General features: G+C 42.6%; 1 protein-coding gene across 3 annotated transcripts in view; it reads left to right on the forward strand.

The window, feature by feature from the left end:
- ASTN1 (astrotactin 1) overlaps nt 1-23,682 on the forward strand; it is a 314,886-nt gene that overhangs the window by 131,318 nt on the left and 159,886 nt on the right. For 2 of the 3 annotated variants that reach the window (XM_054524823.2, XM_054524812.2), the window contains exons 3-7: nt 11,050-11,443; nt 12,946-13,092; nt 14,147-14,254; nt 19,171-19,320; nt 20,332-20,523. In XM_054524823.2, the coding sequence (XP_054380798.1) occupies nt 11,050-11,443; nt 12,946-13,092; nt 14,147-14,254; nt 19,171-19,320; nt 20,332-20,523 (991 nt within the window). The remainder of the gene's footprint in view (nt 1-11,049; nt 11,444-12,945; nt 13,093-14,146; nt 14,255-19,170; nt 19,321-20,331; nt 20,524-23,682) is intronic. The other variant, XM_024236699.3, reaches the window with a different exon arrangement.

Below are 23,682 nucleotides of genomic sequence, written 5' to 3' on the forward strand. Positions count from 1 at the left end.
CAAAGAAGACTTTTTTGACTGCCAGGGTTTCTCCTCCTTCCCCTGTATGATGCCAGACAAAGCTTGCTGGCAAGGAATGAAGGGCTTGGAAGGGATATTGGCATATGATGCTCTAATCGTGTTTGTACGTCAGCATCTCCTCTCAGCCCTTAATTTCCTCTTCTGTTCCCTTTGCTACAATTCTTGAGCTCTAATGTGCATCTTACTTGGATGCCAAGATTGAGTCACAGCTGGAATGGTACAAGGGATAAGACCATGGATACCCATTGTTCTCCCAGGGTTTTGATTAGAATTTGGGCCCTGTGATTAGAATTTTCTGTAGTGGGTCAAATCAGTTACCAGTTGGAGGAAGTTTATGAGCACAAAGCAATGTATACAAGTTTTGTTAACCTCTGTTTTCAACTAGCATTAAATGACATGCACTGGGAATGGCCGTTGTCATCTTTTGGGTTCTAATGCAAAACATGGCCTGTGGGCTTTCTCCTATCTTCTCCAAATCTATCAGCTAACAGTGTTTTTTGTGTGACCTGACTGTAATGAGGTTCCTAGTTTCCCTGAAAGTTGAGTCTGACATTTCTCCCCAGTCTGTCTTATATGTGTGTTGTTATATTGCAGAAAATGTTTATTGTTCTTCTTAGGTCTCCCATCCCAGAATAGGGCTTACAGAGAACAAAGAGACCAGAGTCTGTGTGCATTAGTGCCAGACTGTTCGCAAGGAAATGGTTGAGCATCTGTACTCTCAGACTCTGAAGACAGTTGATTTCACTTTACATCTACCCAAGGCCGCAGATATATCCACAGAATTTTCGCGGCCTGTGTCAAAATGACAACCTGACAAGTGTGAACCTCCTTGGCCATATTGGTTAAATTGTTGTTTAAAATGTTGTATTTGGCCAATCCAATGATCAAGCTTAACTGGAGAAGATTGCAGGCATCTGGGACAGGCAGTGTAGACAGTACTGAGTGTAGACATTTAGGGATCCTCACTTGCATAACCTCAAGAGTTAGTTGTAGAAGCAAGGAAGTCTGGGGTTTAATTTAAAGAAAATGGGAAGTTGAGTGATTAGAGCACAGGCCACAGTGGTGGGCTTCTTTCTGTGTGACACGATCTTAAAACAACATCATTAATGTCAGTGGTTGAGTATTAGTTTGGCCTCATACTACTACGTAAACTTGGATAAGTTACTTTCTAAAAATGGAAATTGTAATTTTTACTACTTACACTTATTGGTAGGACTAAATAAAATAATGAGTATAATTCATTAGGTGCTATGTCTGGCATGTGGTAAACACAATAAACAGTAGTTATCATTAGTATTACTTCTTTATTGTACCAGTACTCTAGGAATAAGGCAGTGTGTGAATAGACTAACAGAATGAAGCAGGAGTTTGGAGGAAGAATTAAACACATGTAATGGGATTAACTGTAGGAAGCTGAGAAATGCTTAATTCTTTCACAGTGGTTTGTAGACTTTGAGATCATCACAAAACTAACCATTAGCTATGTGATCTTTACCTCTCCCAGGCTAGGGACTGTGCTGCTGGAAATCCCACTGTAAAAGAGAACAGGGCAGGATCCTTGAATACTTGACTGGATCCTGTCACACCAGATCTCACGGCAATCATGAAAATCAAGTTGTACCTCTATATGTGGGACAAGAATATGATCAAGGCCACACTCCATGTGAAAGGCCTTCTACCTCCACCCCGACTCACAGGCATCTCTGAATGGTGCAGCCTTTAAGGATCCATCTCAGTGTTAGCTGAAGAGGAAATGGATCTTCAGGGTCTTCCCTGGTTCAGATAGTGATACTGATGAATATGTGCCAAATTCAGAGAAATCTTGACATCTTGACCCTCTTTCCCATCCTATTCCCAACTAACTATGTTATAGGCTGTTTACATCTGAAGTCACTAGAATTCCTACACATGCCCTGCATAAGGTCTTCCTGCAGTGACTAGTTTTTAATGCTGTTGATTTTCATGTACTCAGCCCCAGCTGCTACCTATGGAGCTATCAGCTCTCTGAGAACCTCTTTTCCCCCGTTAAGCTGGGCTGCCTGACTTTGAGGAAACGGGAGGAAGAGGGATTAAACTACTCCTTTATGATCAGAGAAAAACAGGGATAAAGTCTAATGGTCATTAGCATATACTGTGCCCGCTGCCTCTTCTGTTACTTGTTCAATAATTCCCTTAATATTTGGTTTTAATGGAGTAGATTATTGTTATTATTTTATTTTGTCAAGATCACCTACTGCATAAAAACAAAGAAGAAAGGAGGAAAGGGACGTGGCCCAGAATAGGCATTGAGCATTATCCAGCTGGCAATATTTATTTATTGGCTTCATGCTTGGCTTGTGAAGTTTTGAAGGGCTGGTGCCCACAGCCCATGGAGGCAGCCTGTCTCATGCAGCTCTGCCCATGAGTTGCTGAGACAGCGACCTGGAGTGCTTCTGCTTCCGTGTGGACCCATTTATCTTCCAGCCTATCTGTTGTGCATAATACACACATTTGTGCGTGTGCATGCACACTGATATCCACACACATGGGTTATATGTGGGGCCAGCCTCTTAACACATGATACTAATTGGAGTGCCATCCAAGATGTCTGACTAGGCAGTGTCACCTCTCAGAAAATTATTACGTCTACATCCAGAGGGATGAAGGACCTCAGCTCTGCCCAGGTAGCCTGATTCCTTACTGGTCTCCTACACTGCAGAGGTCTAGGTCAGTCTTTGGAATTAGGGATCTATGGGCTGAAAACCCAGCCCTTGACGAGCTGCTTCTCTGTTATCCTGCTTCACCCAGCCCTGCTTGGCCTTAACATTCTCGTTAAGGCAAACAACAGGTAACTGTAGCTACTAATGATGAGAGAGCTCTAAGCAGCTCACGGACAAATGCACTCCTTTGCTTTTCTTTGGGATGACAGAGTCAAGGGTCTGAGGCAAGAAAAAAAATCTGAAGAACGGAAAAAAGCAGTTCTATAAACAGGATCTGAAAGAGTACAACTTGAAATAGCCCAGGCTGACTCCAGCACACTAGCGTCCAGCCACTGTCCCTGTAGGGCTTCAGGCTCTCATTAGACGAAACTCCTAAAGTCTCATACAGGAATTGAAGACAAATTGCCAGATTAAAGAAGAAAGACGATCAAACCTAACGGTCTTAAAACTTTTAGAGCTAGGAAAAGCAAAATAAATCACAATTAAATTAAGTAATTAAAAAGCTAGAGAGTTGAGTTTCCTCCTGAGAAGAACATAGCCTCTTTAGGTTGGAAGGACTCAAATACCAACCTACTTAACCTTGAAAGGCTCTTGGTCTTAGCCTTTGCCTCTTGTTTGTGGAAGGTTTCCTAGTCCCTATATTTACCCACCAATGGCATTTTAATGAGACAGAGTTGAGGGAATATCCTATTTCTTTCCTAAGCCTTGGATACTTGGTCTTAGGGGCATGGGGGAAGGGGATGCTGAAGCATCTTGAGGCAGCAGTCAGCAGTAGTAACTGCCCCAGTGAGAGGTTAACCAGGCAGCGCGGGCTGTGCCCTGCCAGTGGGGCATGCAATTCACACCAGGAGCCCCAGAAGATATATTGAGGCCTCTTAATTAACATGGTGGCCCGTGGCAACTGGAAAGCCTTTCCACACGATTAAAGACTTCAGAAAACCCCCAAGGGGAGGTAATGTTCCTAATAATTTATAAATCGAACTTGCTACTTAATATGCTTAAAGTGTTTTCACTTGTCTTTCATCTGCGAAGGAGATGGGCAGGGGATAATGGATTTCTATTCACCAACCACCACAGAAAAAAGAACCTGCCAGAGAAGCAAGGGCATTTTCTCTTCCAGTTTGGGCGACTCCTTCTGGCAGGAAAGGGATCTTCATGGTCAATAATGTGTTAACACAATTTTCATGACATCCACTCATTTCAGAGGCCTTTGTATGCAATTGGGGAAGAGGGGATCTGCTTGTGAGGAGATCACTGGCTAACTGGGGTTGATGACCTGCGCTTCTAGTGGGTCAGCTCCATCATCTCCTTGGTCTGTGGTTTGTGACTTTGCTGGGCAGGAAGAATGCACATTTTATCTACCCTTAGTTTACCAATGTAGAGCCATTTCCTGTTTGACAGGGATCAGTGTCACAATCAGAAAATTTTCAGATTGGAAGAGTCATGCATTTCTTTTAATCACTGAATTTTATCAATGAAGGCTTGGATTAGATTCAAAGGGGCTCTGCAATTTGCACACAATTACACAGCTGTTTAGCCCCGTTATTTTACTGGGGTTCTTCATGTTGCTAGTAATTTAAGTCTAGTTTTCCAGTAGGCTCCATAGTATCACAGGATCAGAAGGGACCTTGAGAAGTTATCCAACTGCTTTATCCATTCCTTATCCCTGGAACATTTTGGTTCTAGATTAGGATATGCCCAGAGTTTCCATGTGGGTTTGCACAGTTTTTCTGTTCTTGTTCTGCCTCTTATAAAAGATATGAGTGATATCCGGAAAAACATATGAGTGATTGTTGCTGTGTCGGACAGAGGGTGTTTATCCCTGACCTTGGGGCATTGGTATTTAGACAAAACAGGAGACATGAGCTACCAAACTCTCGTATGTGATTCCTATTTTGTAACCACTATTTAATTCCTCAAGGAATAAAATTTGAATTCAGTATGTCCAGTTGCCTTGAGGAATAATTAATTCTGTCTCAGATTCCCTCTTCTGCTTACTCCTAAGGTAAAAGTAAGCTTTGAAATGTGAGCTGATTGATTGGCTGTAGTCTCTTGACAGATGGTAGCTGGAAGCATAATCTCAGCTTTTCCATTTCTCTGCCAAGGGTTCAGAAAGCCCAGGTGACTCTCTAAACTTGGTGACATTTAATAGATCCAGATTCTTTTATTGTAGGATTTATTGATTATGTGACACTGATTTGAGAAGGATTCCACTGGTCCATGGGGGTGTTACCAGAGTATTACATCTAGCCCAAGATATCTTCATCTACCACAGTTTCTTTGGTTTGAAGAAGAGAAGTAATGACAGGCCAGCACCTGTGATCTGTTTTTGTCTTCCTTTTACGCCTGTGTTTATCTTTAAAAATCAAATTATGTAGATTAATTCCTCTAACTAAAATATAAACTCCATGAGATCAGGAACCATACCTGTGTTATTCACTGCATTATCTTCATAACAGTGACCACTGAAAAAAAATGCCTTGCTAAAGTAGGTATCAGTAAGTGTTTGTTGAATGATTTAGTAATCAATTGAATAAATGAGTCACCGAAGCAGCTGACTTATACAAGATTAGCTTGTAGGCACAGAGAAGATGACCATATTGAAATGTATTGAAAGTTGATCATGCTTCTTCCTTTTCTTCCTTTCTTTTTTCTTCCTTCTCTTCCTGCCTCTTTGCTTCCCTCCTTCCCTTCCTTCTTTCCTTCCTCCCTCTTTATTTCTTCTTTCTCCTCTCCCTTCCTTCCTCTGTCCCACAATTATTGACCATCTGTTTTATGCCAGGTGCTGTGTTTTACCCTGGAGCTATAAAAGAGATAGATTAGACATGGCCTCTGCCCCATGGCCCCTGTCCCCTATAGTCTAGCAAATGAGATAGACAAGAAAATCGAAGGTAAATGTACTTGTGGTTAGAGTTATGTGGAGGGTTCTATGGAAAGTGCAGTGAGACTAGAGAAGGGTTAGCTGAAGTCGTGTCACTGAACTGACTTTGAAGGATGAGTAGGAGTTAGCTGAAGGAGGGAGGTATGACCCAGGACCTAGGATGAATATACAGGTCAGATAATGAGACAGTCTTGTGGTTGGTCCAGAGGACTGGGATAAGCATAAAGGAGAGATCTGCTTAGAATTTTCCATCCTTCGGCAATTACCAACAATGTTATGTAACACATTGTTACATAAAAATTCTAAAATCTACAAATTATCTGACAAATCTCATACTATTCTCTTAAGTAAGTGCTGAAAATGTCAATTTCATAATAAAATAAAAGCTGACTTCATTTGTGTGGTATCTATTACAGCCAGTAGAAATGATTTATTGATTTTTAAAAAGAAAAATGTATTTTAAAATGCCACATTTTTTTTTGCAAGGAACTCATTAATAGATGTTGGTTTCTCATATACCCCAAACACACTGCTAGTTACCAAATGTTAACAGTTTTGAGAAAAAAATCAATAGAATAATCAGAAAATTCATGCAAAGATGAATAATGAGCAAAACAATTCCATGTTTTACAGCCAGTGCTTACAGTTAGTGTTTCTTTTTTAATGTTCAGAGTTTACAACTTGTTACTTGTTGCCTGAATCCAGATATACTGTAATGTTTTGTCTTAGTTTTTCCAATGGCTATAAAAATTGGAGCCAACACAAATAAATGAAGAATACTTTCTGAACACAGCTAGGGTAAAACAGAAACTCAAAGCAAGACATGTGCATGTGAAGAACTTCTGTATTCTCTCTGTAAAGCCTTGTGTGTGTGATAACTGCCCATTCTGTTTCTCAGTGTGCTCATGAGCAGATGTTAAGTAGAAGTCTTTTTGGAGCTGAGAATCCAGAGGACAATTGTTGCTCCCAATAAGCTGTGTAAGATATGTGCATCTTGCCTTTCTCTTTTCGACTTGGCTATCAGGATGCTTCCAGCCATAGTCTTTGGCCTAGGGTTTCTTTCCATTCCATCTGCCCCCTCTTCATTTCACTAGACTCTTTGAAAGGAAAATCCTACAGTATCCATGACATTTACTGAAACTGCTTAAAATTCTCTTCAAAAGTAGTAAGGTTAAAAATAATGAAATTGGCTGGGCTCAGTTGCTCATACCTGTAATCCCGCCACTTTGGGAGGCCGAGGCAAGTGGATTATTTGAGGCCAGGAGTTAGAGACCAGCCTCCCCGACATGATCAAACCCTGTCTCTACTAAAAATACAAAAATTAGCGAGGTGTGGTGGTGCATGCTTGTAATCCCAGCTACTTGGGAGGCTGAGATGAGAGAATCACTTGAACATGGGAGACAGACGTTGCAGTGGGCCAAGATCACAACTCTGCACTCCAGCCTGGGTGACAGAGTGAGACCCTGTCTCAAAAAAAGAAAAAAAGAAAAAAAGAAAGAAATTATCCAAGACCTATGGTTTATTCAAAAATGTAACAGTAACTGAATGTGAGCCAAGTCCTCACTGTAGAAGGACAGTTACCAAAGTGGCTAGACCCCTGCCTTTTCCTAGTATAGTGGTGGGCCTATATTTTCTTCCTACTTGCTACCTGCTCAAGCAGGTAGAGCATTTCAGAGAAATTTATGTGTAGTGATTTTACAAATAATTATTACAAAATATTATTAAATAATATCACATATTAATGTCACATCACATTATGGTATATTATTATTTATGTAATAGTCCACAATTAGTAAGCCATTGCAAAGTATTTTGACATCTGTCACCAATTTGGGTTACAGAAGCAGAGAACCCATACCACAACTTGAGTACCTGAGAATCCTTTTTCAAATGCTTGTGCTGAGTTTTACCTATTGGCTGAAGCTTATTCCTGGTAACTGATTATTAGAAAGCTGAGGTCGGCTGGGCACGGTGGCTCACACCTGTAATCCCAGCACTTTGGGAGGCCGAGGTGGGCGGATCATCTGAGGTCAGGAGTTTGAGACCAGCCTCAACATGGAGAAACCCCGTCTCTACTAAAAATACAAAATTAGCCGGGCGTGGTGGTGCATTCCTATAATCCCAGCTACTCGGGAGGCTGAGGCAGGAGAATTGCTTGAACCTGGGAGGCGGAGGTTGCAGTGAGCCGAGATCGTGCCATTGCACTCCAGCCTGGGCAACAAGAGCAAAACTCCGTCTCAAAAAAAAAAAAAAAAAAGAAAGCTGAGGTCATCGAGAGTCACTGACTCTAAGCAGAGGAAGCGTTTTTTACTAAAGCAAAATTATAGAAGCTAAATATGCTGGCTTAGCAAAACAAAAGCTTCTGTTCTAGCTCCCTATAAGTTATGTTTTTAAGAAAAATGAACATAAAATATTCTTAATTGAGTGTCTAGGCTCCACACATGGTAAAGGGAATTTTGGATGAACTTACCAAAATGGCCTGTGAGAAGAGCAGTGAAGGAAGATCTGGGACTAGAGCCAGTTCTGCACTGTCTAGTTCTGTAGTTTCTCTGAGCCTTGGTTTTTTCATCAGAAAAGGAAGAGGCTGAACCTAGAGATAGATATGCAATGGGTCCCCAAGTTAAAAGAAAGTACACATTTCTCATTTAAATTCAGCTCAGTTGAGGGCCTAATGGTATCTCTCAGGCATGTAGTGATACAAATAGTCCTGTTTAAACACAGATAACTTGAAATGTGAGTATTGTCTTTTTACTACCAACTAATCTTGGATTTGGATGCTTAGTAGGTGCTTACTAAAGATCCTTTGTTTATGATAGCTCCTCCTTTGACCCACTGTCAGCTAGATGTGCATTTTGAATATTTGAAATTTGAGTATTTGGATAGTTACTCTTGTTTTCTTCCAGAACTGACAATGGGTCTGGATGTATTCATCCACACTCTCCTACTCTGTCCTCTTACGATGTGCAAGATAGATGCCAGGGTGTAGATGTCTCTCCAGTGAGCAATGCTCATTCTGGGTGACTGCAGGCTAGTGCTTAAGAATATAGGCTGTGAAATAAGAGTTGTGGTCTTGTTCCAGTCCCTCTCCTCATTTGCTGTGTGATGTTGGGCAAGTTATTCAACCTCTGTGCCTCATCTTTTTCAAATGTAAAACGGGGAATTGAGGTAAAAGTGAGGAACCTTTCGAACAAATATCTGGTACGTGGTAAAAGCATGATAATGGGCAGCTAATCTTGTTTTATTACTGCATAATATAGGGAATGAGCCTATGCCCCAGACCTCATCATAACTCTGTTGTGATCATCTGAAAGGAGAATTAGAGAGAAACAGTGGAAGGAGCTCCTAAAAAACCCTAAGTGAGCAAAAAACATAGTGTTTAAGCCATTCCTTAGAGATTGATGCTTACGCTACTCTTACAACTCCTTAGGGAATAAAATTACCTCTCGTTTTCACTAGCTTAATTCGATGTCTGACAACTTCTCTCAGTTGGGAAGTTATTTCTTCTGTGTGGCTTAATTACCTATTGTTGCAGTTTCAATTTGGGGTGAAGGAAAAGATAGCACTGACTCTGAGATACAGGTTCTGCTAAAAAAAAAAAATGTTGGGTTGGACACAAATACTCACTGTCAATGAGTGGTACAGGACTTAGTCCTGCACTGTGGTGGCACTGTGTATTCTAGGCAGTGTTCTGGGGGGGCCCAGGAGCTCTGTGTGTATGTCTGCAGGGTCGCCAGAATGGATGGGAGTGGAGGTGGCAGTTAGCAAGGACCTACATTACTTGGCTTTGGACTCCTACCCACATTGGAACCTGAGCAAGTTTATTCTTTCTCTATACTTGCATAAGAGCTTGCACCAGGAGAAAGGGTTCTGCAAAAAAAGAAAGAATTGAAAACCAGGAGGTCAGCATACATCTGTCCCCAACAAGCCACATGATATAGCCTGTCACTTGGCAGCTGACTCTGTTGCCTCGTGTCTCTGCTCCTCTATGCTGCCTGCTTGAAAGTGGCAGTGTGTGTGTGTGTGTGTGTTCCTTTCCTCACAGTGATGGTGAGAGGGGGAGGATAAATAGGAAGATTTTCAGGGAAGGGAATTTTGTAAATCCAAGGCATAATTATTATGAGACTGGAAAAGCCCCCTTTAATGTATTTGGAGGCATACTCTTGCCCTAGCCTTATGTGTGTGGGCCCTCTGGGAATTGGTAGGGGATTTTTATCTCTAGCTTATTTGATAGGGAGATATGATTGAAGCCTAAGGTTGAGAGAAGAACCATTTGGCACATGCTGGCCTAATTAAATAGGTTTGGAAAGATATTGACCAAAATAAAGGGAGTGAATAGAGATTGTGCACGGGAAGATTTATGCCCACCGAGTGCCGTGCAACACCAACCTTAAAGGCTGTCCCTCTAAATGCTGCCCCTCTAAATGCTGCCCCAGTGATGTCAAGGCCATGTGTTCGGTATCATTGAGTCCTGCATCCTCACCTCTGGCAGTCGACAGAGTGGTGTCCTGATTTGTAAGGAATGACCTTCGAGGTGTTGGCCTTTGAGCACCAGAAGGTAACTCCTCCACCAGCCTGACTCCAGGATTTGAGTTTCAATCCTGTCCCCTGAGCTTTAGTAAGAAGAGGGAACATCACTCAGGACTGTGTGGTTAAGAGAAAGCTGTGACCCAAAAAGTCATGTTCAAATGATGAGATTCCTCCCCACACTTGGCGGTAAATTCCTGATGGATGTAAATTTCTATTCAGATTTGTCAATGGTTTTTCCTGCTGGGCCAGTTACTCAGATGGAGACATTTAAGGTTATGCTGAGAGCAGCTTTGATTGTGTGAGATATATTATGCTAGGCACTTTACATAGTTAGCTAACCTAATTCTTACAACCACCGTGGGTGGTTAAGTGGTGTTGTCTCCATTATATAGATAAGGTATCTGAGGTTTAGAATTTATAGGACCCACTGATAATTGGTGGAACCACTGTTAGAATCTATGATTGATCTTTAGACATGAGACAGGAAGAAACCAGATGTCACCCCATATTGCTAAAAAAAAATAAAGTCCTGAAACCAGCTTTATGTGTGGCAGATTTAACTTAATAAATAAAAGCTCTCCTCTGTTTTTGCAGCTGAAATCTCACACACACACACACACACACACATGCACACACACACTCACAATGACTTCTTTCTTCAAATTGTTTGCTAAGCCCAAAGCAACTGGATCACTTGAAATGATGCACTGGTCATCCCAGCTCCATTTTTCTTTCACCCTAAATACCAGTCACAGTAGACTTTCCCTTTGCTGCTGAACGATGCTTGCTATAAGTGCTTAATAGAGCTGAATGAATGAATGCATAAATAAGTGATGAATGGTGGTAGCAGAAGGAGCAGTGACTCTTTGTGGGAAGAGCCTGCCCATCTTCCCACATCCATCTGTGGTCCTCTCTTCCTAGGGTGGCATGATCGCTCTGCTGCTGTCCATCTTGTGCCTGGTGATGATCCTGTATACTCGCCGGCGCTGGTGCAAACGCCGCCGGGTCCCCCAGCCTCAGAAGAGTGCCAGTGCTGAGGCAGCCAATGAGATTCACTACATTCCTTCTGTGCTGATCGGCGGGCATGGACGGGAGAGCCTGCGCAATGCCCGCGTTCAGGGCCACAACTCCAGTGGCACCCTGAGCATCCGGGAGACACCCATCCTGGACGGCTATGAGTATGACATCACTGATCTGCGCCACCACCTGCAGAGGGAGTGCATGAACGGAGGGGAGGACTTTGCCAGCCAGGTCACACGCACCCTCGACTCCCTGCAGGGCTGCAATGAAAAGTCGGGGATGGACCTCACACCAGGTGGGGATGGGAGAAAGGCAAGGGGCTGTTTGGTCCTTCATCACAAGGAGCTGGGGAGTGGGTAGGAACAGCTGTGTGACAACAGCTGGTTGTCCTACATAGTGTGATGTGGCAGTGCCCTTCCCTAGATAGACAAGAATAACCTGTTTCCTGAGATGATGGGAGCTGTTTTCTAATCTAGAAAACCAGAAGAACCGTGTAAATTGGATCTCCTTTCACTTCCACCAGGCACTGGAAGCAACATACTTTAACGTTCAACAGAGGAGTGAGTTAGAGCCATTTTAGTATGTAATGAGCAACCCTCTGGGAAATGAGATAGCAAGAAAAATGAACATGTATATATGACTTCTTGTATATTTTATACTTGCTTAGGCAATTTAATTCTCCATTGAAGCGGAGGGGACAGTGGTATCTGCTTTTTCCTATGACTCCTGAGAATTGGGCCTGGGGTGTTTTTGTTATGTTTATCTTGCTCATGCCTCTGTGCTCTCTACAAGGGATGCACTTCTTCAAAGAAAATGAAGGATTGCAATCATGGTATCAGACCCCAGATGCATTGTGTATCTATGGAGACACTGGCTGGAAGAACTAATCCAGATGAACAAGATCAGGGTCAAAAACTGCAGAGAGAGAAAGACTGCACTCTTCCTTTACAGTAGCCCACCTATTTCTCTTTAAAACTTCTATGAATCAGCAAATCTCCAAAGATAAACCCTTGACAGTGATCCTTCAAAGAACTGCCCAATTATATTTGAGGAAGACATGTTTGATGCTGAATGTTGCTTACTATATATGGACTTTCAGTGGGGCTTGAAAAAGTGGAATCACGTAGAGGTTTGTATTCTGCTTGTTCTCTACAAGATATTCTACATGAAGAGCCAATTTCTAATAAGATTTAAAGCCTGAAAATTCCTTAAGAATATGGGGGACATATCATCAACACCTCTTCATATTCCCCATAACACCTGCTGTAGTGCTAAGCCCACAAAGTAGACGTATGGTACTCAGGGGTTATTATCAACTCAAATGCCTTTAGGAGGCCAACAGATAACACAGATATTTGAAGCAGAAAGAGGTCAGACAATAGGGAATGGTGCAGACTGTGATGAAAGAGAAGGGGCATGCTCTGCCTGAATGCACACAAATTCAAATTCTTTTAAAACTCTGTACTGACCAAAAATAAAGAAATCTGCAGTCTGTATTTAGCCAAAGGGTTACAAGCGTTGACCTTATCAATACAGAATATTATAATACATAATACAATAATAGTTGAATTGGATTTTCAGTTGTAGTTCCCCGACTTCACTGCTTCTCCCATAATTTTACAGTCCCTCAGAAATAAAAAAGGAGTATTTCAGTTTCTTGCAGCCAGTCTCTCAGTTTGCTGGTGTCTTATTTCAATTCTGTGAGACCTTATCTTCTTGGTTTATGCAGATTTCCTTCTTCTCCCTTTCTTTTGGTCTTTTCTCTTAAAGTTTTTGCCTTGTCTTTTCCTTATACAGGAAGTGACAATGCCAAGCTGTCACTAATGAACAAGTATAAAGATAATATTATAGCCACTAGTCCTGTGGACTCCAACCACCAGCAAGCCACCCTTCTCTCTCATACCTCCAGCAGCCAGAGAAAGCGGATCAACAACAAAGCAAGAGGTATGCATGTCTGACGTTAGGGCTTGAGGGTGGATTCCTTCATATTGGTAGAGGCAGGGCCATTAATATCTTCTACCCATTCTCTCATGCGTGGCTAGAGAGGGTATGCCCTGGCACAGCCTTTCTGGAGGCCAGTTAAATGCTTAACCAAAAAAATGTAAATGTGCAAACCTTTTGACCAAGTAATTTCACCAACAAGAGTCTATTCTTAGGAAATAATTGGACAAGTGTGCAAAGAAGTGTGTAAAAGGCCGTTCATCACAGCATTGTTTAAACAAGCGAAAAATTGGAAATAGCTTAAATGTCCATCAACAGGGAATTGGTTAACTACCTAGCACATCTGTCTGCTGTCCAGCACTTACCATGCAGCCATTTGAAATAATATAGATCTATATTTGTTAATATGGAAAGTTGCCCACCCATCTATTAAATGGGAAAAAATGAAGTTATAAAATAGAAGATACAGCATAATGTCATTTTTAAAGAGAGATTAAAAAACCTTTACCTGTTTCTGTGTCAGTAAAAGCCAGAGTATACACATGAAATGTTAGCAGAGTTTATCTCTGATGTAAAGGATTTAGAGGGCATTAGAATTGTTCCCTTTACATAGTTTTATTTCCTTTATTCTATTATGTCTTTTTTGTATTAAATATATATAATTCTAGAGCCAGAAAAAACACAAAGATGTAATTTCCTATACCCCTTAGATAGTCTCATATTAACAGAATCATAACCTGTAATGAGGGAAATTCCCGTTTCTTCCTATTCCACCCACTTTCCCTGGAGGTCCTCTTTGGCAGATAGGTGCCAGAAACGGCCCTAGTCAGAGGGAAGTGGGCTGGGCAGGGTAGAGCTCCAGTGATTGCTGTCCTAATGGTCTACTTCTCCAACATATCCGTGTATGAGAAAGCCCCAACACCCTTGGCTACTTCTTCCAGATTATCAGTCAGCTTACTTTCATTTTTGTTGATTTTCCTATTGAACTTGCCCAATGGTTTGGTGTCATGAAACCAGAACTGAAAATGCTTTCTTGGCCATGCTGCTTTCATTACAGCTGGTTCCGCCTTCTTGAACCCTGAAGGGGATTCTGGCACAGAGGCAGAAAACGACCCCCAGCTGACCTTTTACACGGACCCTTCAAGGAGCAGGAGGCGTAGTAGAGGTAGGAATGATAGAGGTGGCAGAAGGTGGTAAAGGATCTGGGGATGAGGGAGGCGGGGGAAGGCGAAGAGGTGTTGCGTTGGGTTGTGGGCTCTATGCAACAAAACCAGTTTCTGCAAGAAGAATTTTTGGACCACAACTGGCGTTTCCTCCTGAGGAAGAAAGAAGAGCCTAGAGTGGAAAATTTCAGAGAATCATCTCTCCCAGATAATGGCACTCTCAAACAAGTTTCCAAGTTGTTTGAAAGGCTATTTCTTGGTCAGATGACTCTCAATTTCTTCTGGAAGACTCAGGAGTCATATTTTGTTGTTCAGACAAACAAATTAAAGTTAATAAAGTGTGTTGTATGTGAAAAGATGGATACTATATGTACCCCTGCTTCCTCTACCACACTGGCCTTGGGATTGAGCTAGGCAAGGATTGGGGGCAGTGTAGTTGAGGAATGATCTATGGCCTGAAAATCTGTGTAATTGTCTTTGACCTTTAAGCCCCTGCCTGGTAGAATCACAGCACCCCGAGCCTCCAAGTTCCTTCCTTTCCCCTGGCAGGGTTAAGGTGGCTAATCCATTCTCCTCCACGTGGACAGAGCTGTCCTTCCACGCAGCCACTGTGTGCCACTTCACTGTCATGATCAGTGGCTTCAACTGTGGCTATTGCGGCCGCAGCTCCCACTGCCTCTGACTTCGCTGGTATCACCGCCACACGAGGGGAGTTCGGGGCACAAGCTCCGGTCAGCTTTACCAGTTATTTGCTGTGTGATACTGGATAAGAACAACAAATTCTCTAACCTTCAGTTCACTCACATGTCAAATGAGTTAACAATACCTTGTGCATAGAACATAGAGCTTTATCAAGATTAAATTATATTAAAATGTGCCTTTTTGGAGATTGCTAAAGCACTATGAAATCCCTATTGTTGCTGTTAAAACTCTCCATCATGCAGCCCCATATTTATACAGTGCCCCAACTTAAAGAATTTTAGGCAGAGTCCCTGTAAGATACAGTAGAGAATATTTGAGTGGCATCTCCTTGTAATACATTCAATAACATTTTCCTCAACCAATAGTCAACCAGTGTCTCCTGAAAGACATATACATTTTTATTCTCTCATACCTCCACTTGAATTCCCTTCATAACAGGTGTTCTTCCTAGAGATTTGAAGAAGCCCTTTTGATTATAAATTCCAGTTTCTATAGGCTTAACTGCTATCAGCATAATAAAAGTTTTTCCATCATTTTTCTCAAGAGATCATTGTGGCCCTGGGTATTCTAATATTGAATGGCCAGTTTCTGTGAGGCGAGAATGTGGATTAGGGTCTCCCAATCTCCCTTGATACTTATTACAAATTTTAGACAGTGGATACCCAAGCTAGGCCCAGCTAATCCAGGCCTAATCAAAGCAGGGTGTGTCCTGCTTTAATAAAGTCTTGTTTCAGAAAAATTCATGGTAATGAATTAGTTTCTCGACAGCATGAAACTGTTCCTTTTAAACACCAAGGTCTCCTAATGCATCAACTTTTTATGCTGTTAACCAGACTGTAGGCTTCTTAGGGGTGGGGAATGCCTAAATTTTTCCAAAGTGCCTAGTGAGGGATTTTTCCTGTAACAGATGCTTGTAAGTGTTTGTTGAATTGGATTGGGTATATCCATCAGACCAGCAAAAACATTTTATAACCCACCTGCTGTGGGTCAGGTTTGTGATAGGTGGTAGAAACATGAAAATATGGCACAGTGATAAGGCTTAATTTAATAATATAAATAAAGTGAAGAGAGTACTTAGAAGACAGGACAGTTAATCCTACCTGAAAGCAATAGGAGACAAAAAAGGAGAAAGTAATTAGAACCAGGTTATTTTTATATATATATATATATATATATATATATATATATATATATATGCACATACACACACACACACACACACACACACACTGTACTGGGTTTCTCAAAAGAGGAGAAGAAGTCTAGGATAAGGGCATTTCGGTAAAGGAAAATAGCACATAAAAAGCCTTGAAGGGACAAAAGAACATGGTGTTTTAAAGGAAGTAAAAGTCGTTCAATATGGCAGCTGTCACCAAGTTATAAATATATACACACACGAGATGGTAAGGATGAGACTGGAAAATGGCTAACAAAGGACCATGCACATGCCATGTGACTGAGTTTCTGCTTGCCTCAGTGGGGTGTAAGGAACCACTGGAGGTTCTGAAACCAGGTAGATATGCTGGATTATGGGTTGATGATGCAGAAAGACCATAGAGACAGGAATGTCAGTAGCAAGTCATTGAAATCACATGAGAGCAGTGGCAATTGCCTGTAAACAGTGATGATTCTATGTGATAAGAGCTATAACAGCTCTTATCACACCTTATAGCACCGAGGGCTAGAACACCAAGTAATCAGTGAGAATCTGTTCTTGGAGGTTTCAGGGAAGTGTTTACAGGGAGAGGTTGTTCGAGCTGAGACTTTAAGAGTAGGTGTATACCAGGCTGACAAGGTGACAAAATGGCCTTCTGTGGAGGAGGAAATAATCTGTGCAAAGTCACTGAGACATAAACTATGATGGTCTTGTCAGGGAGCAGTAAAATGTTTACTAGAATAGAGCTTAGGGTGCAGGTTTGTGGGTTTCTTAGGAAATAATGTTAGAAGATCAGCAAAAGCCAGAAAGTACATGAGCTTGATTCCAAGGGCTTTGGACCTGATGAAAGAGCAATGTCCTGGTCTGCTCTGCCCCATGAAGGATCCTTCCAGGGACAGCATGCAGGATAGGTGACAGCAGGGTGAGTTTGAGGCAGGGGAACAGGTGGATGGCTTCTGCTTCAGTTTAGATATAAGACGATATGGGTAGGGAGGGATGGAAAGAATGGAGGCCAGATAAGTTTTGGACACAAAATGAGAGAAACGCAAATCAAAACTACAATGAGATATCATCTAACCCCAGTTAAAATAGCTTTTATCCAAAGATAGGCAAGCACAAACACTGGTGAGGATGTGGAGAAAAGGGAACCCTTGTACACTGCTGGTGGAAATGTAAATTGGTACAACCACTATGAAGAACAGTTTGGAAGTCCCTCAGAAGACTAAAAATACAGCTACCATATGACCCAGCAATCCCACTGCTGGGAACATATCCTAAAGAGACAAAGATTTAACGGCATTGGTGAGGGCAGGGTGGGGGTGTGGCTTGTAAGCAAGAGAAAAGAGTTGGATATAATGGAGTTTTTAAATTTGAGGAACCAAATGTGTGGCAGTGCCATTGGCTGGGCAATGGAAGTAGTTGGAGGAGCAGGGTTTGAGAGAAGGTGGCGAGAGCAGGTAGTGAGATTTTGAGAGAAGGTGGATCTGCATCTGAGGCCTGGGCTGGGCTGGAAACCTGTAAGCGTAGGAAAATAGACTGTATTATGAAAGGATAGTAACATGAACAGAATATTTCCATCTATCAAGGACAGAGGACCCAGAGACTACCTTCTGCCCTCAAGTCTCTCCTTTCCAGCTACTGCCAACACATGCACCCAGAGGAAACTGCTCCCCTAAAGGACAAGTATATTCATGAACCAAAAACTCATCCCTGTGTTCCTGAGAACATCAGTTCCAAAGGCACCACTGGGCCCAAAGACTGAGTAGTGCATTGTTCCTGTGTCCTGAAACCTCACCTGGATCTGCGTTTTTATTTGGCTCCACACCTTAGTAGTTTCCTGGAACTAGGCATGCTCTCCAGCCTCTCTAACCCTCTATTCCTCCAGGGGAGCTGCCTCATAAGACTGGGGGCACTAGTCAATGATACGAGCCACATCAAACCCTGAGCACTGGAGCCTGACACACAATCATCACTTCATGAGTGTTAACTGCCACAATGAGCATCGCCTCTTACAGACCTGTTTTCCTTATCTGTAAAGTGGGTGGTTCCCATACAGACTCATAGGCTTATTGTAAGAAAGCAAATATTACAAATAAAATAAGGTACATAAAAAACTCAGCACAGTGTCTGCCTTAATGGGAACCTTTTATTAATAATTTGTTAATAATAAATATTAACACAGAACAGAAGAAAATTCCAAAAGACCCACACATTTTGTCGTGTTGCTTTCTTACTTTCCCACATCTGTTCTGCTTCCGTAAGCATAAGGCTCCCCTGCTTAATAGCATTTCATCTTCTCCCCAACAGGAAAAAAAAAAAGCCAAGAAACAAAAAATTAAAAAAAATAACAGTGGTACAAAAAAAGAAAAGAAACAAAACACTCTTCCCTCCCTATCTCCATTTCCACCTCCCCGGGAGTGTTTCTTAATCCTCAGCAATGATTATTTCCTCCAATGATTCCAGGACTGTGGAGAGCATCCTGGTATGACAACGTTGTCTGCTCATGCAGAGCAGACGTTCCTCGTTTTCCTCATTCCAGGTCCCACAGAGTAAGAGTCACTTGGTAGGACTCTTGCCCATAGAGTAAGCACAAGCTCTTCCAGCTCAGGAGTTCTTCCTGGAGCAGCAGTGTGCACCATGGGGGTGGAGCTGCTCTGTGCAGAGTGCCCTCTGTGAAGAGCAATGGGAGGTACGATGTGGGATTAAAGCATCCCTCCCACCCTTGGCAAAAGCCTGGAGCTCAGTAAGGCGACTAGGGGAAGAGAATGCCCCCTCTATGATTTCTACTGTGAACTTGGCCCAGGAAGAGTGAAAATGGTCAACAGACTATTATTGACCTTGAGGGCCACCAGTTGGCCAAGTCCCCTCTGACTCCAACTGATGGCATGGTGTCTGTGAGGAAGAAGGTCACTGAGATCATGCAGCCAGAGACAGTTCCCTCCATGGGCTAGTTTTGCCAAGTGTCTCCCCTGTTTGCCAGGATGAGCGGCAAAAAGCCAAGTTGGACTCTCAATGCCAAGCTTTTTACCACCATGTATCTTGCTTTTGTCTCGCTTTCAGTGGGTTCTCCCCGAAGTCCTGTGAATAAGACCACCTTGACCCTGATCAGCATCACCAGCTGTGTGATTGGCCTCGTGTGCTCCTCTCACGTCAACTGCCCTCTCGTTGTCAAGATCACACTGCATGTCCCTGAGCACCTGATTGCTGATGGTGAGCTCATTCTTCTGAGGATGCGACCTTGCCCCCTAAAAAGGAAAGTTTTCTGGTTGGGCAAAGGCTGGAGAAGACAGGAGTCACTGTTATCTATTACTCTACCGGGGGAAAACCAAACTGAAATAACTAAGGATTAGGATCCAATTGTATTGCCCGTAGATGGACTTAGACAGCAGGTTAAAAAATAAACTAAAGTGATCACCTCTTCCTCTCTATGCCCTCTCCCGTTTTTGTTTGTTTTTAATACGTCTCTGTCTTTGAGAGAAATGCACAGCCCACTGGCTAGAGGAAGAAAGGCACCAAGACTCCCTTAGCCTTTGAAAAGGAAAAAGCTAAGTGGAGTAGTAGAGGTGTTTAAGAATTAGCCATGCTTTGGTTTTGTATGCCTGGGTGAGAAATTCCTAATTGCAGTAACTTGCTGTAAGCCTAGAACTCAGAAGTAATAATTTACTTTCATCCAGGGGGACCCCGATATAATGAGGGAGTAATATAGGTTCTGAGAGTCCCTGAATCATTTAAGCCCAGAGCACCTAATTGACTTGTTAATGTCTGTTCTCTGAATTGCTGTAAGGCTGGAAACAGGTGGGGACTGTTGACACAGTGTTAGAGGGTCTGCAATTCTCATAGCACGTGAAGACAGGCAGCAGCCCCTGTTCCTTGGAGGAGTGCCAGTGCCTGTGGCTGGGTCTGATGGAGCCATGCCATGGCCATCACAGGGCTTCTCTGTCCCTGTGTTCCTTAGGGACTCCCTGGAAAGATGGAATGGAGCAAGGCAGCAGGGGACTCTATGGCTGGAGAGTTCAATGTCTGGCCTCACAGAAGTCCAAGTGATGGCCCAGCCTCTGTCTGCTGATCCCTTGCTCTGGGGCTAATAATGGGCTAGGAATGGTGAGAGTTAGGATCTCTGATTGGTACTAATTCTCAGGTTGGGATTTCCTTGTCTTCGGTGGCTTATGGACGTGTGCTGTGTTGCACACATAGGCATGCTTCCTTTCTCTCACCCTGCAGGGAGCCGCTTCATCTTGCTGGAGGGGAGCCAACTGGATGCCAGTGACTGGCTGAACCCTGCCCAAGTGGTTCTCTTCTCTCAGCAGAACTCCAGCGGACCCTGGGCCATGGACCTCTGTGCCCGGCGGCTCCTGGACCCCTGTGAACACCAATGCGACCCCGAAACTGGTAGGCGGGAGCACCGGGCAGCGGGTAACTGTCAGAGAGATCATGCCTCTTGCAATCACTCCCTTGAAATTCAGACCATGCCTCCCAACTCCCCGTTCCACTGCCATCTCAAGCCTAGACCATGCGGACTGCCTGTATGTGGTTGGGCCGCAGAGCTTATTGGCTAAAACAGTGGTCATTTTCTGGCAGAAGACTTGGAAGGATACTAACTGTAGTCCCAAGCCAGAAAACTCAGTTTTAGGATGACTTCCATAACGCATTTGTCACACAGTCAGGGGATATTTAAATACTGGGGCTAGACATTATATGATGATAAAATTAATGCATGTTAATTGTAGAAAACTTTTTAAAAATTAGAAAAGTTTATAGAGGAAAATGATAATCATCAATATTTCTATCTCCTGGATAAGTCACTTATAAAATTTTAATGTCCTCCCTTCCAGTCTCTTTACTATGCATGATTTTTAAGGGCTTCCTAGAAGCATACTAAGTCTAGTAGAGTTTTCCTGCTTTTTTCACTTAACATTCCATCATAACTTTACCAGAATCATTAAATAATCCTCAAACACATAATTTTAATGGCCATTTGGTATTCCATTGTATGTCTATATCATAGCTCATTTAAACAGTTCCCTATTATTTGACATTTAGGATGCTTTAAATTTTTAATTTTTATAAATACTATTAAAATGAACATCTTTACACATAAATGCTGGACACATTTGGAGTTATTTTCTTCAGATAAATCTTAGTGACAGAGTACTGGGTCAAAGGGTAGGAACATCTTCAAGTCTGTTATACTATCAAATGGAGCTGGGGTTTCCCTGAGGGAGGGTTCAAATTCTGGTGTGGCATGAATTAGAGCTCTCCCATTGCTCCTTGGGTTCCAACACAGCCAGGAGCATGGATCTCTTATTTCAGTTTGCTTTGCACTTTCACTGAAGAAGACATTCACCTACAGTAGTCTCTATGATGACTTGTTTTTGGTAAATTGAGTACCACAAATAGATCCTTCCCAAAGTAGTATGATCCCTTAGAGCAAAGGAAAGCGTTAAAGTGATATCTAAGATTCCCAAGCAAAACATTGCTGGAGTTGGGGCCCAACCCCTGAAGCTTTTTGTACATCATGTGCAGCCACCCCCCGCCAACCCCCTCTACTCCAGCCCACCACACTCACATCTTCTTCAGGTGCTGAGGTAGAGAGATCTTAATAGAGGATGAGTCTAAGATATCTAGCCCTTACTTCTGTTATAATCTATGACTAGATCCCTCTGGGAGAGTAGCAGGTAAGTGAAACATCTAAAATTCACCATCTTAGGTGTTAAAGTTGTTTTATGTGGGCCCATCACAGAGATTCTAGGCCCCCATATGGAGGAGAAAGTACAACATTTTAAACATCTGAAGTCTAAGACTGTGCTTACTTGCTGCTCCTCCCACGCTGTCAGGCAAACACCAAACCAAACAGATGGGCTATGTACCATGCCCAAAAGCTAGTGTGCTTGGGAGAAATTAAAAAGAGCTAATCTCAGAGGTGGGGGCTCTCCATGCAACTGAGCTAGTCTCTGGTACCCTAGTTCTCCAGCTGGCTTGGATTGGAAGGATTTGGGACAATCTCAGTTGTTAAACTCATTTCTGAGAGAAGCTTGATCCCCGAGGGGAGCTTTGGATGCTCCTACTTGGATTTTAAAGAAAAGGAAGCACACCTTCAGTTACATGTGAAAAGAAGGGATTGGTGCTTTATGCTTGGAGGGGTCTCAATGATAAACTGCCTCTATGCTTTACATTCACATTTGAATTCCTTAAGAAGTTACATGATTTGCCCAAAGTCCCACAGCCACCTAAAGCAGAGTCTGTGTTTTATTTATCATGAAATCTGCAAAGGTGGGATTATAAAGGTTGCTTAATTTCCCCAGACATGTCAGATCCAACATAGTTGTCATTCAAAACTATTTTAAAAACAACCATTACTAAGCATTACTGTTCTGTGTACCAGGAAGCTACTTGTCTACAGCAAAACTCTCCCATCAACTCTTCAGTCCCTTCCAGATGTCTCATTTCTAATCCCTGCTGAAAATGACTTTGGGAAGCCCCTCCCCTGCTAATGGCTTCTCAGTGTCTGTGACAATGAATAAATTTCCAATTGGAAAGACACAGACGAAGACTAAAAATAAGCTTCCAAACCCCAAGACAAAACTAAGGTGCAGCATCTTCATTTTGGGTAGCAGCTGAGAAACAATACTGCAAAGACTCTCATTTTCATGAATGCTGGAATTGGAAAGCATTGGTGATGTGGTCATCCCACATGCTCATCAGTAAGAAACTTTATCGCCTCCCACACTCCATCCCAGAGCCTTTCTCCAAAGAGCTGAGTGTGGGAATTGGCTTCAAGTCAAGTTGACGTTATTTTTGAAATCCTCTAGCTAGCTTACTTGGAAATGTCATAGTGTTGGGACATGTGCTTTCCCAGCCATACTGAGGGGTCTGCCCATATGGATGCATGGAGCTGTGCAGTGCACTTGTGTACTTTTACACACACACACACACAAACACACAAACACAGATGCTCAGTCACTGCAAAGGAGCAGCCTCTTGGTGCCAGGAGCTCTCCTCAGGCATTCTTCCTAAGAGCATCCCCAAGTGAGTCTCTGTTTACCTGTCACCTGCAGCATGCTCCAGAACACGAGGTGTGAGAGACACAATAATGCACTCCCAAAAATGTCCACATTCTCATCTCCGGGACCTGTGAATGTGTCATGTCACATGGCAAAGGAGAGTTAGTGATGCATATGGAATGGAGGTTGCTAAACAACTGGCTTTAAAACAGGGACATTTGGGGGGAAGATTATCTGAGTGGTCAAAATGTAATCACAAGTGTTCTTAGAAGTGAAATAGGGAGGCAGAAAAGGAGGTCGGAGTGATGTGATGTGAGGAGGACTCAAGCAGCCATTACAGACTTTGAATATGGAGGAAGGAGGCATGAGCCAAGGAATGTCAGCAGCCTCTAGAAGCTGGAAAAGGCAAGAACACAGAAAATAGATTCTCCTGGGTGCCTCCAGAAGACAACATAACTCTATAGATGCCTTGATTTTAGCCCAGTGAAACTCATGTTAAACTTCTGGTAAGATAATAAATGTATGTTGTTTTAAACCACTTTCTTTGTGGTATGCTTTTACTGTAGCAATA

Source organism: Pongo abelii, chromosome 1, assembly GCF_028885655.2.
Source record: "Pongo abelii isolate AG06213 chromosome 1, NHGRI_mPonAbe1-v2.0_pri, whole genome shotgun sequence".
NCBI lineage: Eukaryota > Metazoa > Chordata > Mammalia > Primates > Hominidae > Pongo > Pongo abelii.